This window comes from Leptodactylus fuscus, chromosome 5 (genome assembly GCF_031893055.1).
Source record: "Leptodactylus fuscus isolate aLepFus1 chromosome 5, aLepFus1.hap2, whole genome shotgun sequence".
Taxonomy (NCBI): domain Eukaryota; kingdom Metazoa; phylum Chordata; class Amphibia; order Anura; family Leptodactylidae; genus Leptodactylus; species Leptodactylus fuscus.
The window spans coordinates 210,829,868-210,844,605 of NC_134269.1; the positions used below are offsets into that span (position 1 = coordinate 210,829,868).

General features: G+C 48.6%; 1 protein-coding gene across 1 annotated transcript in view; it reads right to left on the reverse strand.

The window, feature by feature from the left end:
* Window positions 1-13,393, reverse strand: part of LOC142204604 (uncharacterized) — a 32,308-nt gene extending 18,915 nt beyond the window's left edge. The window contains exons 1-2 of the mRNA XM_075275917.1: window positions 11,790-13,393; window positions 11,594-11,684 (exon numbers count right to left, since the gene is read on the reverse strand). Of these exons, the coding sequence (XP_075132018.1) occupies window positions 11,594-11,684; window positions 11,790-13,393 (1,695 nt within the window). The remainder of the gene's footprint in view (window positions 1-11,593; window positions 11,685-11,789) is intronic.
* Between the last annotated feature and the right edge of the window lie 1,345 nt (window positions 13,394-14,738).

The following is a 14,738-nucleotide window of genomic DNA, read 5'->3' on the forward strand; positions in this document are numbered from 1 at the left end:
GGTATACAGTGCCAATTTCTAACTAGGAATTCAAAATGCGCAAGGCTCCCGGAAAGGGACGTGGACGAGGCCGTGGGCGAGGTCGGGGGAATGGTTCTGGGGAGCAAGGTAGCAGTGAAGCCACAGGGCGGCCCGTGCCTACTCCTGTGGGGCAGCAAGCATTGCGCCACTCCACAGTGCCAGGGTTGCTTGCCACATTAACTAAACTGCAGGGTACAAACCTTAGTAGGCCCGAGAACCAGGAACAGGTCTTGCAATGGCTGTCAGAGAACGCTTACAGCACATTGTCCAGCAGCCAGTCAGACTCTGCCTCCTCTCCTCCTATTAACCAACAGTCTTGTCTTCCTTCCTCCCAAAATTCCGAAGCTTTACAGAACAATAACCCAAACTGTCCCTGCTCCCCAGAGCTGTTCTCCGCTCCTTTCATTGTCCCTCAACCTGCCCCTCCACGTCACGATTCCACGAACCTAACAGAGGAGCATCTGTGTCCAGATGCTCAAACACTAGAGTCTCCTCCATCTCCGTTCGATTTGGTGGTGGATGACCAGCAACCCACCCTCATCGACGATGATGTGACGCAGTTGCCGTCAGGGCATCCAGTTGACCGGCGCATTGTGCGGGAGGAGGAGATGAGACAGGAGTTGGAAGAGGAAGTGGTGGATGATGAGGACACTGACCCGACCTGGACAGGGGGGATGTCAAGCGGGGAAAGTAGTGTGGATGTTGAGGCAGGTGCAGCACCAAAAAGGGTAGCTAGAGGCAGAGGCAGAGGTCAGCAGCTTAGGCGAAGCCAGGCCACACCCGGAATCTCCCAAGATGTTCCAGTTCGTACCCAGCCCCGAAAAACTCCCACCTCGAGGGCACGTTTCTCGAAGGTGTGGAGTTTTTTCAAGGAATGCGCCGAGGACAGATATAGTGTTGTCTGCACAATTTGCCTCTCGAAATTGATTAGGGGCTCTGAGAAGAGCAACCTGTCCACCACTTCAATGCGCCGTCATTTGGAATCCAAGCACTGGAATCAGTGGCAGGCAGCAACGGCAGGACAAAGGCCGCCTGCCGTTCACGCCACTGCCACTGCCTCTGCCACTGCCTCTGCCTCTGCCACTGCCACTGCTGACTGTGCTGGCGATGCACTCCAGAGGACAAGCCAGGACACCACTTCATCTGCCTCCGCCACTTTGTTGACTTCTCCCTCATCCTCCCCTGTTCCTGTCTTATCTCCTTCTCCTGCACCATCAAAGGCACCATCAGGCGCTTCTTTACAACAACCCACCATCTCTCAGACATTGGAGCGGCGGCAGAAATACACTGCTAACCACCCACACGCGCAAGCCTTGAACGCCAACATCGCTAAACTGCTGGCCCAGGAGATGTTGGCGTTCCGGCTTGTTGAAACTCCCGCCTTCCTGGACCTGATGGCAACTGCGGCACCTCGCTATGCCGTCCCTAGCCGTCACTACTTCTCCCGGTGTGCCGTCCCCGCCTTGCACCAGCACGTGTCACTCAACATCAGGCGGGCCCTTAGTTCCGCGCTTTGCACAAAGGTCCACTTGACCACCGACGCGTGGACAAGTGCATGCGGACAGGGACGCTACATTTCACTGACGGCACACTGGGTGAATGTAGTTGAGGCTGGGACTGCTTCCCAAACTGGCCCGGTGTACCTCATCTCCCCGCCTAACATTCCTGGCAGGGACACGAGAAGAACACCCCCCTCCTCCTCCTCCTCTACCGCCTCCTCCTCCGCCACCGCCTCCTCCTCCGCCACCGCCTCCTCCTCCGCTGTTAGATTGACCCCAGCTACGAGTTGGAAACGTTGCAGCACTGGCGTTGGTAGACGTCAGCAGGCTGTGCTGAAGCTGATCAGCTTGGGGGACAGACAGCACACTGCCTCCGAGGTGAGGGATGCCCTCCTCGATGAGACGGCAATATGGTTTGAGCCGCTGCACCTGGGCCCAGGCATGGTCGTTTGTGATAACGGCCGGAACCTGGTAGCAGCTCTGGAGCTTGCCGGACTCCAACATGTTCCATGCCTGGCCCACGTCTTCAACCTAGTGGTGCAACGTTTCCTAAAGAGCTACCCCAATGTTCCAGAGCTACTGGTGAAAGTGCGGCGCATGTGCGCCCACTTTCGCAAGTCGACAGTAGCCGCTGCTAGCTTAAAATCTCTCCAGCAACGCCTGCATGTGCCACAACACCGGCTTTTGTGCGACGTCCCCACACGCTGGAACTCAACGTTTCAGATGTTGAATAGAGTGGTTGAGCAGCAGAGACCTTTGATGGAATACCAGCTACAAAACCCTAGGGTGCCACAAAGTCAGCTGCCTCAGTTTCACATCCATGAGTGGCCATGGATGAGAGACCTTTGTGACATCCTACGGGTCTTTGAGGAGTCCACAAGGAGGGTGAGCTCTGAGGATGCGATGGTGAGCCTTACAATCCCGCTCTTGTGTGTTCTGAGAGAATCCCTGATTGACATCAGGGATAACTCAGATCACACAGAGGAGTTAGGGATAGCATCCGATCCGTCACAGCTGGAGAGTAGGTCCACACATCTGTCCGCTTCACTGCGTTTAATGGAGGAGGAGGAGGAGGAGGAGGAGGAGGAAGAAGAGTTGTCCGATGATGTGATGGTGATACAGGAGGCTTCCGGGCAACTTCGAATCGTCCCATTGTTGCAGCGCGGATGGGTAGACATGGAGGATGAGGAGGAAATGGAGATTGAACTTTCCGGTGGGGCCAGAGGAGTCATGCCAACTAACACTGTGGCAGACATGGCTGAGTTCATGTTGGGGTGCTTTACAACCGACAAGCGTATTGTCAAAATCATGGAGGACAACCAGTACTGGATCTTTGCTATCCTTGACCCCCGGTATAAAAACAACATCTCGTCTTTTATTCCGGTAGAGGGGAGGGCCAATCGCATCAATGCTTGCCACAGGCAATTGGTGCAGAATATGATGGAGATGTTTCCAGCATGTGACGTTGGCGGCAGGGAGGGCAGTTCCTCCAGTAGGCAACCAAGTTCTCACCGGTCCACACAAACGAGGGGCACACTGTCTAAGGTCTGGGACACCTTGATGGCACCCCCTCGCCAAAGTGCCGCCACGGAGGGTCCTAGTGTCACCAGGCGTGAGAAGTATAGGCGCATGTTGCGGGAATACCTTTCCGACCACAGCCCTGTCCTCTCCGACCCCTCTGCGCCCTACACGTATTGGGTGTCGAAGTTGGACCTGTGGCTTGAACTTGCCCTATATGCCTTGGAGGTGCTGTCCTGTCCTGCCGCCAGCGTCCTATCTGAGAGGGTGTTCAGTGCAGCCGGTGGCATCATCACTGACAAGCGCACCCGTCTGTCAGCTGAGAGTGCCGACCGGCTCACTTTGATAAAAATGAACCACCACTGGGTAGAGCCGTCATTTTTGTGCCCACCTGTGTAAAGCACCCCAACATGAAACTCCATGTCTGTACTCAACCTCTCCAATTCCTCCGCATCCTCATACTCATCCACCATAAGCGTTGCACAATTCTGCTAATACTAGGCTCCCTCCAACATGATTTCCCCCAACTCTGCTGGTTAGAGGCTCCCTCCACCCTGATTTCCACCAACTCTGCTGGTTAGAGGCTCCCTCCACCATGAATTGGTCCAAACTGGGCTGTTTAGCGGCTCCCTCCACCATGAATTGGTCCAAACTGGGGTTTTTAGAGGCTCCCTCCACCATGAATTGGTCCAAACTGGGGTTTTTAGAGGCTCCCTCCACCATGAATTGGTCCAAACTGGGGGTTTTTAGAGGCTCCCTCCACCATGAATTTGCCCAAACTGGGCTGTTTAGAGGCTCCCTCCACCATGAATTGGTCCAAACTGGGGTTTTTAGGGGCTCCCTCCACCATGAATTTCCCAAAACTTGGCTGTTTAGAGGCTCCCTCCACCATTAATTGGTCCAAACTGGGCTGGTTAGAGGCTCCCTCCACCATGAATTTGCCCAAACTGGGCTGTTTAGAGGCTCCCTCCACCATGAATTGGTCCAAACTGGGGTTTTTAGAGGCTCCCTCCACCATGAATTTCCCAAAACTTGGCTGTTTAGAGGCTCCCTCCACCATTAATTGGTCCAAACTGGGCTGGTTAGAGGCTCCCTCCACCATGAATTTGCCCAAACTGGGCTGTTTAGAGGCTCCCTCCACCATGAATTGGTCCAAACTGGGGTTTTTAGGGGCTCCCTCCACCATGAATTTCCTAAAACTTGGCTGTTTAGAGGCTCCCTCCACCATTAATTGGTCCAAACTGGGCTGGTTAGAGGCTCCCTCCACCATGAATTTGCCCAAACTGGGCTGTTTAGAGGCTCCCTCCACCATGAATTGGTCCAAACTGGGTTTTTTAGAGGCTCCCTCCACCATGAATTGGTCCAAACTTGGCTGTTTAGAGGCTCCCTCCACCATTAATTGGTCCAAACTGGGCTGGTTAGAGGCTCCCTCCACCATGAATTGGTCCAAACTGGGTTTTTTAGAGGCTCCCTCCACCATGAATTTGCCCAAACTGGGCTGGTTAGAGGCTCCCTCCACCATGAATTGGTCCAAACTGGGCTGGTTAGAGGCTCCCTCCACCATGAATTTCCCAAAACTTGGCTGTTTAGAGGCTCCCTCCACCATTAATTGGTCCAAACTGGGCTGGTTAGAGGCTCCCTCCACCATGAATTTGCCCAAACTGGGCTGTTTAGACGCTCCCTCCACCATGAATTTGCCCAAACTGGGCTGGTTAGAGGCTCCCTCCACCATGAATTGGTCCAAACTGGGTTTTTTAGAGGCTCCCTCCACCATGAATTGGTCCAAACTTGGCTGTTTAGAGGCTCCCTCCACCATTAATTGGTCCAAACTGGGCTGGTTAGAGGCTCCCTCCACCATGAATTGGTCCAAACTGAGTTTTTTAGAGGCTCCCTCCACCATGAATTTGCCCAAACTGGGCTGGTTAGAGGCTCCCTCCACCATGAATTGGTCCAAACTGGGCTGGTTAGAGGCTCCCTCCACCATGAATTTCCCAAAACTTGGCTGTTTAGAGGCTCCCTCCACCATTAATTGGTCCAAACTGGGCTGGTTAGAGGCTCCCTCCACCATGAATTTGCCCAAACTGGGCTGTTTAGAGGCTCCCTCCACCATGAATTGGTCCAAACTGGGGTTTTTAGGGGCTCCCTCCACCATGAATTTCCCAAAACTTGGCTGTTTAGAGGCTCCCTCCACCATTAATTGGTCCAAACTGGGCTGGTTAGAGGCTCCCTCCACCATGAATTTGCCCAAACTGGGCTGTTTAGAGGCTCCCTCCACCATGAATTGGTCCAAACTGGGTTTTTTAGAGGCTCCCTCCACCATGAATTGGTCCAAACTGGGCTGGTTAGAGGCTCCCTCCACCATGAATTTCCCAAAACTTGGCTGTTTAGAGGCTCCCTCCACCATTAATTGGTCCAAACTGGGCTGGTTAGAGGCTCCCTCCACCATGAATTTGCCCAAACTGGGCTGTTTAGAGGCTCCCTCCACCATGAATTGGTCCAAACTGGGCTGGTTAGAGGCTCCCTCCACCATGAATTTCCCAAAACTTGGCTGTTTAGAGGCTCCCTCCACCATTAATTGGTCCAAACTGGGCTGGTTAGAGGCTCCCTCCACCATGAATTTGCCCAAACTGGGCTGTTTAGAGGCTCCCTCCACCATGAATTGGTCCAAACTGGGCTGGTTAGAGGCTCCCTCCACCATGAATTTCCCAAAACTTGGCTGTTTAGAGGCTCCCTCCACCATTAATTGGTCCAAACTGGGCTGGTTAGAGGCTCCCTCCACCATGAATTTGCCCAAACTGGGCTGTTTAGAGGCTCCCTCCACCATGAATTGGTCCAAACTGGGCTGGTTAGAGGCTCCCTCCACCATGAATTTCCCAAAACTTGGCTGTTTAGAGGCTCCCTCCACCATGAATTGGTCCAAACTGGGGTTTTTAGGGGCTCCCTCCACCATGAATTTCCCAAAACTTGGCTGTTTAGAGGCTCCCTCCACCATTAATTGGTCCAAACTGGGCTGGTTAGAGGCTCCCTCCACCATGAATTTGCCCAAACTGGGCTGTTTAGAGGCTCCCTCCACCATGAATTGGTCCAAACTGGGCTGGTTAGAGGCTCCCTCCACCATGAATTTGCCCAAACTGGGCTGTTTAGAGGCTCCCTCCACCATGAATTGGTCCAAACTGGGTTTTTTAGAGGCTCCCTCCACCATGAATTGGTCCAAACTGGGCTGGTTAGAGGCTCCCTCCACCATGAATTTCCCAAAACTTGGCTGTTTAGAGGCTCCCTCCACCATTAATTGGTCCAAACTGGGCTGGTTAGAGGCTCCCTCCACCATGAATTTGCCCAAACTGGGCTGTTTAGAGGCTCCCTCCACCATGAATTTCCCAAAACTTGGCTGTTTAGAGGCTCCCTCCACCATTAATTGGTCCAAACTGGGCTGTTTAGAGGCTCCCTCCACCATGAATTGGTCCAAACTGGGCTGTTTAGAGGCTCCCTCCACCATGAATTTGCCCAAACTGGGCTGTTTAGAGGCTCCCTCCACCATGAATTTGCCCAAACTGGGCTGGTTAGAGGCTCCCTCCACCATGAATTGGTCCAAACTGGGTTTTTTAGAGGCTCCCTCCACCATGAATTTGCCCAAACTGGGCTGGTTAGAGGCTCCCTCCACCATGAATTTGCCCAAACTGGGCTGGTTAGAGGCTCCCTCCACCATGAATTGGTCCAAACTGGGCTGGTTAGAGGCTCCCTCCACCATGAATTTCCCAAAACTTGGCTGTTTAGAGGCTCCCTCCACCATTAATTGGTCCAAACTGGGCTGGTTAGAGGCTCCCTCCACCATGAATTTGCCCAAACTGGGCTGTTTAGAGGCTCCCTCCACCATGAATTGGTCCAAACTGGGGTTTTTAGGGGCTCCCTCCACCATGAATTTCCCAAAACTTGGCTGTTTAGAGGCTCCCTCCACCATTAATTGGTCCAAACTGGGCTGGTTAGAGGCTCCCTCCACCATGAATTTGCCCAAACTGGGCTGTTTAGAGGCTCCCTCCACCATGAATTGGTCCAAACTGGGTTTTTTAGAGGCTCCCTCCACCATGAATTGGTCCAAACTGGGCTGTTTAGAGGCTCCCTCCACCATGAATTTGCCCAAACTGGGCTGTTTAGAGGCTCCCTCCACCATGAATTTGCCCAAACTGGGTTTTTTAGAGGCTCCCTCCACCATGAATTGGTCCAAACTGGGCTGGTTAGAGGCTCCCTCCACCATGAATTTGCCCAAACTGGGCTGTTTAGAGGCTCCCTCCACCATGAATTTGCCCAAACTGGGTTTTTTAGAGGCTCCCTCCACCATGAATTGGTCCAAACTGGGTTTTTTAGAGGCTCCCTCCACCATGAATTTGCCCAAACTGGGCTGGTTAGAGGCTCCCTCCACCATTAATTGGTCCAAACTGGGCTGTTTAGAGGCTCCCTCCACCATGAATTTGCCCAAACTGGGCTGTTTAGAGGCTCCCTCCACCATGAATTGGTCCAAACTGGGGTTTTTAGGGGCTCCCTCCACCATGAATTTCCCAAAACTTGGCTGTTTAGAGGCTCCCTCCACCATTAATTTGCCCAAACTGGGCTGTTTAGAGGCTCCCTCCACCATGAATTGGTCCAAACTGGGTTTTTTAGAGGCTCCCTTCTCCATGAATTGGTCCAAACTGGGCTGTTTAGAGGCTCCCTCCACCATGAATTTGCCCAAACTGGGCTGTTTAGAGGCTCCCTCCACCATGAATTTGCCCAAACTGGGCTGGTTAGAGGCTCCCTCCACCATGAATTGGTCCAAACTGGGTTTTTTAGAGGCTCCCTCCACCATGAATTTGCCCAAACTGGGCTGGTTAGAGGCTCCCTCCACCATGAATTGGTCCAAACTGGGTTTTTTAGAGGCTCCCTCCACCATGAATTTGCCCAAACTGGGGTGTTTAGAGGCTCCCTCCACCATGAATTTGCCCAAACTGGGGTGTTTAGAGGCTCCCTCCACCATGAATTTGCCCAAACTCTGCTGGTTAGAGGCTCAATCCACCCTGATTTTCAAAACAAATGTTGGTGCCAACCTCAACTTACTACAAGGGCCAAATTCACTGCTGGTGACAAGCTCTCCTCACTGCAAGTGCCAAATACACATGTTTCAAGGTGTTTTCCTACTGTCAGAGAGGTGGTATTGAGTGTGTAAAGTGTGTAGTTGTTAGGCAGTGATGTTGGGGTAATAGAGGGTCTTTGGTGTGTTAGATGCCCCCAGACATGCTTCCCCTGCTGTCCCAGTGTCATTCCAGAGGTGTTGGCATCATTTCCTGGGGTGTCATAGTGGACTTGGTGACCCTCCAGACACGGATTTGGGTTTCCCCCTTAACGAGTATCTGTTCCCCATAGACTATAATGGGGTTCGAAACCCGTTCGAACACACGAACATTGAGCGGCTGTTCGAATCGAATTTCGAACCTCGAACATTTTAGTGTTCGCTCATCTCTATTCATAAACTAAACAGAGAAATAAAATATTCAGAAAAATAAATCTTTGTAAAATGTTTTATTCTATAGAAATGAAAGATATAAAAAGTAGAAATAATTGGTAACGAGCCAAAAATAATGTAATAATTTCCCCATCCCATAATAATAATAATAATGATGAATAATCTAGAAAATCCTTTTTCAGACGTGTGTTATATTACAAGAAATATGGAATTACATAAAATATTTGAGGATTGGATGAATAAAGCGATTCGATATCTCACATCTATATTTATATCAGACAAGGGAGTGGTCCAAGAGTATACGGCATAGAGGGGGGATAATGTGTCTGGAGAAGGAAACAGATTTCTTTAATAAAATATATTACAAGGTTTCTTCTATTCATCTGTAATATTCATTTGTGAAAAGTGGATTTATAATTGGAGGTCCCCTTTAAGATGGAGGGGTTGTATTATAAATACAGTATTCTGTCCCTGCCGGGTTCAGAAGCAGGTACACAGTATATATACATATATATATATATATATATATATATATATATATATATATATATATATATATATATATATGGCCCTGGCACTGTGATCCGCTCTAAGTATCACCGTAGACAAACATGTCTATAGACAATGAGATGGCGCAATTGGTACAACCTGATTTGTCAGAAACATTTCGCACATAGATATTGGATATAACAGAAAAATGTCATATCCTGTAAGATAAAGAGTTTTACTTCTATAGGAAAGATGTGCTCAGAACAAGACCCTGAAATGCAATGTAAGATGGCTACAGGCACAAGGTGACATCCTTCACAGCGCCATGATACAGAAACTGTGGCCCATTGAGTAGGAAGGGCCGGTGCAATGTCAGGCATGGTGCCAAGGCGAGAACATTCTGGATAACAGAGGTTTAGTCTGGAACAGCAATGGCCGAGCACCTTCATCTTCTGCTGTTGGTATACAGGCTCATTCTAGACTTTCTGCTGCCTGAGGCGAAAACTAACGTGACTCCTCCACATTCTGTCCCCTCAGCTGATAGAGGAGCCCCGACCTCAATCCTGCTGCTGGTAGAGCAGAAAGCCATTGGCCAACCACTTTCACAAAGGTGTGAGTACCAACAGGTAAGTATTATTACAGGCAGGCAGAGAGGTAAGTGCTAAACTATAAACATGGTTGGGGGACATTATAGGCATCCTGCCCGATTTCTTTGCAGAGTTTGCGTCTCAAGGCACCCAGCTGACAAGTCGTATTCATCTGGGACTCGTCAGCGAAGGAAAGCCACAGCGGAAAAGGAATTAAACCAAAGATAAATCTGAGGCAGAAGTCCACCACAAAATGTTCTTTACTTTGCACCATATGTATCCAGCCTTAAGGGGATAGGCCATTAATATTACGTCTGTGGAGGTCTAACTGCCCAAACCCCTGCAGATCAGCTATTCTGGGACATTGCAGCGACTAATAATGTTAACATGCCGGGAGCTGCGCTGCTCACTGACAGTACAATGTGCAGTGGTGGGTTTAGGTACTGCAGCAGTGCACATTGCACATGGGGTGAGCAGCGGATCCCAGCATGTTAATATTAGTCACACAGTCTTGTACAGACAGGGCTATATCTGTCATGAGGCGAGATGGGCTTCTCACCTCAAGCGGCAGATCATAGCGTCTCTGAAGGGATGGCAGCGAGCAGGTCGGATACAGAGAGTGAATACTAAGCTGCACCAAAGCCGTGACATTATCCTTGGGTAAGTGATGTGTAAGTAGGATATAAATATAGTTCAGAGAGTACACAAAGCAGTATATGGAGGGGAGGGGGAACTATTACCTGTGAGGGGCACTATTAGGCCACCATTACAATAATAATGCCCCACCCCTTGGTAATTGCATTAATTATGTATGTGGGGGGCAATTAACTGTGGAGGAAACTATTACCTATAGGGGGTGCTATTAGGGCACCAATACAGTAATAGTAACCTCCACCAGACAAGAAATAGTCCTCTCACCTAGGTTATAGCCTTTCTATTTCCTGTGGGGGGCACTATTATACAATGTGGGGGGCATCTACTACTTGGGGGATACAGGGCCTGTTCACATGCTGATAAATGAAGACAAATTTCTCTCCATTTTCCGCCCCTCCGGCTCCCCTCATTCCACTCACTGAATCCTGAGACTGATCAGCGGCAGAATCTGCAGGAAGATCGAGCAGGAGGATTATTTTTTCCTAGTGGAAGGAAATTTCTAATGGGGGGCGCCATTGTAATTTCTTCCTCAGGCGGCAGATAACCTGCAATGGGCCCTGTGTGCGGGGTCCTGACTGTCAGACCCCATGGATGTAAAATACTAATATTGTCTGAGCCATAGAGGAAACTATCTATCTATCTATCTATCTATCTATCTATCTATCTATCTATCTCCTATCTATCTATCTATCTATCTATCTATCTATCTATCTATCTATCTATCTCCTATCTATCTATCTATCTATCTATCTATCTCCTATCTATCTATCTCCTATCTATCTATCTATCTATCTATCTATCTATCTATCTATCTATCTCCTATCTATCTATGTCTCTACATCAGTATTTCCCAATATTTTCAGGCTCGGGTCGCCCCCACCAAATAATATTTACCAGATAAAACCAGCAGGACACAATGGGGCAGATTTATTGCACACTGTAAGTCAGATTTCTGTCATTAAAGGCATAAAATGTCACAATTTTTTTCTTGCAAAACTTGCGACTATTTTAGTTTTGGGCAGCCTCTGACACTTCTGCAATAAGTGGGCGTGGTGAGAATGGGCAGGGGGCGGGGCCAGACCTATCGCCATATAGTAACTGTGCAGCGGCTATAGACGGATGTACATGTCCCCTGTAGGCTCATAGCTCAGCCGAGGGTGCAGGTCATTTATGAGACTCTTATGGTTATGAAGACTGGTGTTATTAACTCCTTCAGAATCTGCCCCAACATGTTACATTAAAAATTGCACCAAAACCCGGTTATTTGTGGTGCAGTTTTACATGCACTGTGTGAATACATCCTTATAGCTGCAGCATCCTATACAACTCACCCTGGATATGTCACAACTCATCTCCCCCTCCCCCACCTGCAGCACATTCACATTTCCTTTAGTGTGTTTGTTCTGTGGCCGCCATGTAGGACTGTACAGTGTAAGGAGAACCGTAATAGGGAATATACATCAGTTTCCACCAAAGCAGAGACATATAGGAGGGAAGTACTATCAATTGTGGATGGATTTCTTAGGTTATGATGGTTTCTCCCAGTTACTGCCTCCCCCTAATATCTTTATGGAACCTTCCCATACACATAATACAGCATGAAGGGGCTCGGTGAAGGTGGCAGTGAAGGTGTGTAAGTGTCTGATGGGGTCACACAGCTCATAGAAGGACAACTGCCCGGCCTCATAATCCAGACAGATCCTGAATCTATCACTGGAGATCTTGTCAGGTAACTGGATCTCTTTACTGTCATGTATCACTGAATGCTGAGTATTATATCTATACAAACTCCAGGACTTGTTATTACATCCAATGTATGACTGACGCCCCCTTCTGTCTATACTGGGATAACACATCCCCACCATCCACCCCCCTGACCTACTGCCCTCCACATCCCAGTAATGTCGTCCTGAGGTAAATCCCCTCCTGCTTATCACCTGACTATAATCCTGGAATCTCTCGGCTGTTTCTGGACGATTCTGCTCCTCTCGTGTCCATGTTGCAGTTTTCAGGTCGTCTGATATATGGACACTATTATTAGCCGTGTTTACATCCAGTAATATGTCTGTAGGGGCCGCCACATAGATCCCACTCCTTATACCTGATATTATGTCACATAATGTGTGTAATGTGTCTGAGATCACAGCCACATCCCGATCATCTCCATCATGGCGCTGTCTATCATGTCCCCCTGTGTCCTCATCACCTCCCCCCTCCTCAGGATCACACAAGTCACCTGTGTCTGGTTCCTGTAAGACAGTCAGTGGATCAGTCATGTTACACAGCTCCTCCATGTGCCGCATCTTCATGGACAGCTCGGCCTTCTTTATCTCCAGCTTCTGGATCACAGCAGACAGTGACAGTGACTCTTCCTTCTCCTGCCTGGAGATCTCACTCAGGATCTTCTTCTCCAGGTCGTCCAGACGTCTCCTGATGTCTATAAACAGGGCAGTGACTCTCTCGGCTTCTCCAGATGCTTTCTCTTGAGCTTTTCTCCTGCTCTCCTCCAGACTCTGGACTCTTTCCTCAGTCTCCTCTCTCTTTGTGATCAGTTTCTGGAGAACATTTCTCAGTTTCTTCTTCTTCTTCTCCGAGGCCTCATCCAGCATCTCCACCCGATGTCCTCGATGTTCTCCAGCCAAACTACAGGACACACAGATACATGTGGCATCATTAGTACAATAGTACTTTAAAAGTTCCTTATGGACAGAACATTTCCTTTTCTCCAGGTTGGTGCTGGAATCACATAAGACGTGTTCTGGTGACTTGCTGTGGACTTTCAGATGTTTATCACACAGAGAAGCTTCACAGTGTAGACAGGACTTCACAGCAGGTACAGGAGAGTCCACACAGTAAGTGCAGAAGATCCCGGTTTGTGTCTGTGTTGGTTGAGAAGACAATAAATTCTCCATTATATTACGTAGAGTTATGTTCCTCATCAGTACAGGCCGCACCTGAAACTCTTCTCTACATTCAGGACAGGAATAAACTCCAGACTGGTCCTGTGTATCCAGAACACGATCAATACAGAGCCGGCAGAAGTTGTGTCCACATCTCAGCATTACAGGATCGGTATAAGTGCTCAGACAGATGGAGCAGTCCAGCTCGGCTCTCAGGGCAGAGGACGCCATGGCTGACGGAAGGAGGAAGAGAGAAACGAAACTACAATTCACTCACCAGAGGGCGGGTTTAACTCTTTGTAAGCAGAGTCTGGCTGAACATTATATATTTCAGACAAATCCACGGCTGAATTTTCCTGAAGGCTTCCTTGTGGACATTCCCTTTTCAACATCTGCAGTGCAAAGGTTGAATGTGCAGAACTTGTAACTAGAAATTGACTTGCTCTGGATCCAAAACCTGAAGCTCAGGACACTTTGATTTTGATGTAGATTTTGCACTTCAGAATGTGAGCATTGATTTCTGTATCTCAGATTACAAAATAGCATTTAATATAGGGCTTGTTTCTTATGGGATTAGTTGTACATTGATGGCCCCTTTTCAGCCACATATAATATATTGGATATCTTTAATGATTATAAGGGATCGGCTTCAGTTCACTATTCAGTATATATGGCAGGATAACTTTATTCCTTTGGTCAGTATGATATTCTGGTATTCTGTGGCTCAGGAGGATTACAGGACAGAATTATATATATATATATATATATATATATATATATATATATATATATATATATATTTATGTTTTTCTTGAGTTGTGTGAGAGGTCAAAGTGAACCCCCAAGATTATTGGTTTGCAGGAACGTGAAAATTTTTATACATTCCGTAACCAACTTGGCTCATTATGAAACCATTTCACCTGACCCTTGTGCTGATAATGGAGGGGACTGTGCAAACTGATCTCTACAAAACAGGAAGTTTTATACTATCAGGCCTAGTGGCTACATTAAGAACTGCAAGGGATACATAGTGGGGCGTATGTCTAAAGATCGTAAGGGCAATAAAGTAGGACAGCTAACAAAAGAAAATCCGTGCTGAGAATAAACCAAACTGATTCCCAATTACAGTATAATTACAGGGGCAGATTTGGGGGCAGAGTTTTCAGATCTGATTTTGAGAAGGAAAATGCTTTACAATCAGCTCGAAAAAAATCCATGTGAATACAACCTATAGATGAGGGAAGGTGCATTGTGTGACTTACAGAGCACAGGAATACATGCTCTGGTGGAGATAACCATGTGTCGTAAGGAGGATTTCTGATAAATGTGCAGGGAGTAGTCCAAGGGTTGGAGGAGGAAGAAAGCCGGCGTGCAAGGAGGGGTAACTTGGAAAACTTTACAAATCACCTGATGGATTCCCTCTCAAAAGTCTCTCAGCCCTGCACACTCCCAAAAGACATGCAGTAGCGTCCCCTCCCTTCGTGCCACTGGGCCAACACCTCGGAGAGGCGGATGGGAAGAACTTGTGTCATTTAGACGGGTTGTGGTATCATCTGGTCAAAAGTTTGTACCCCGC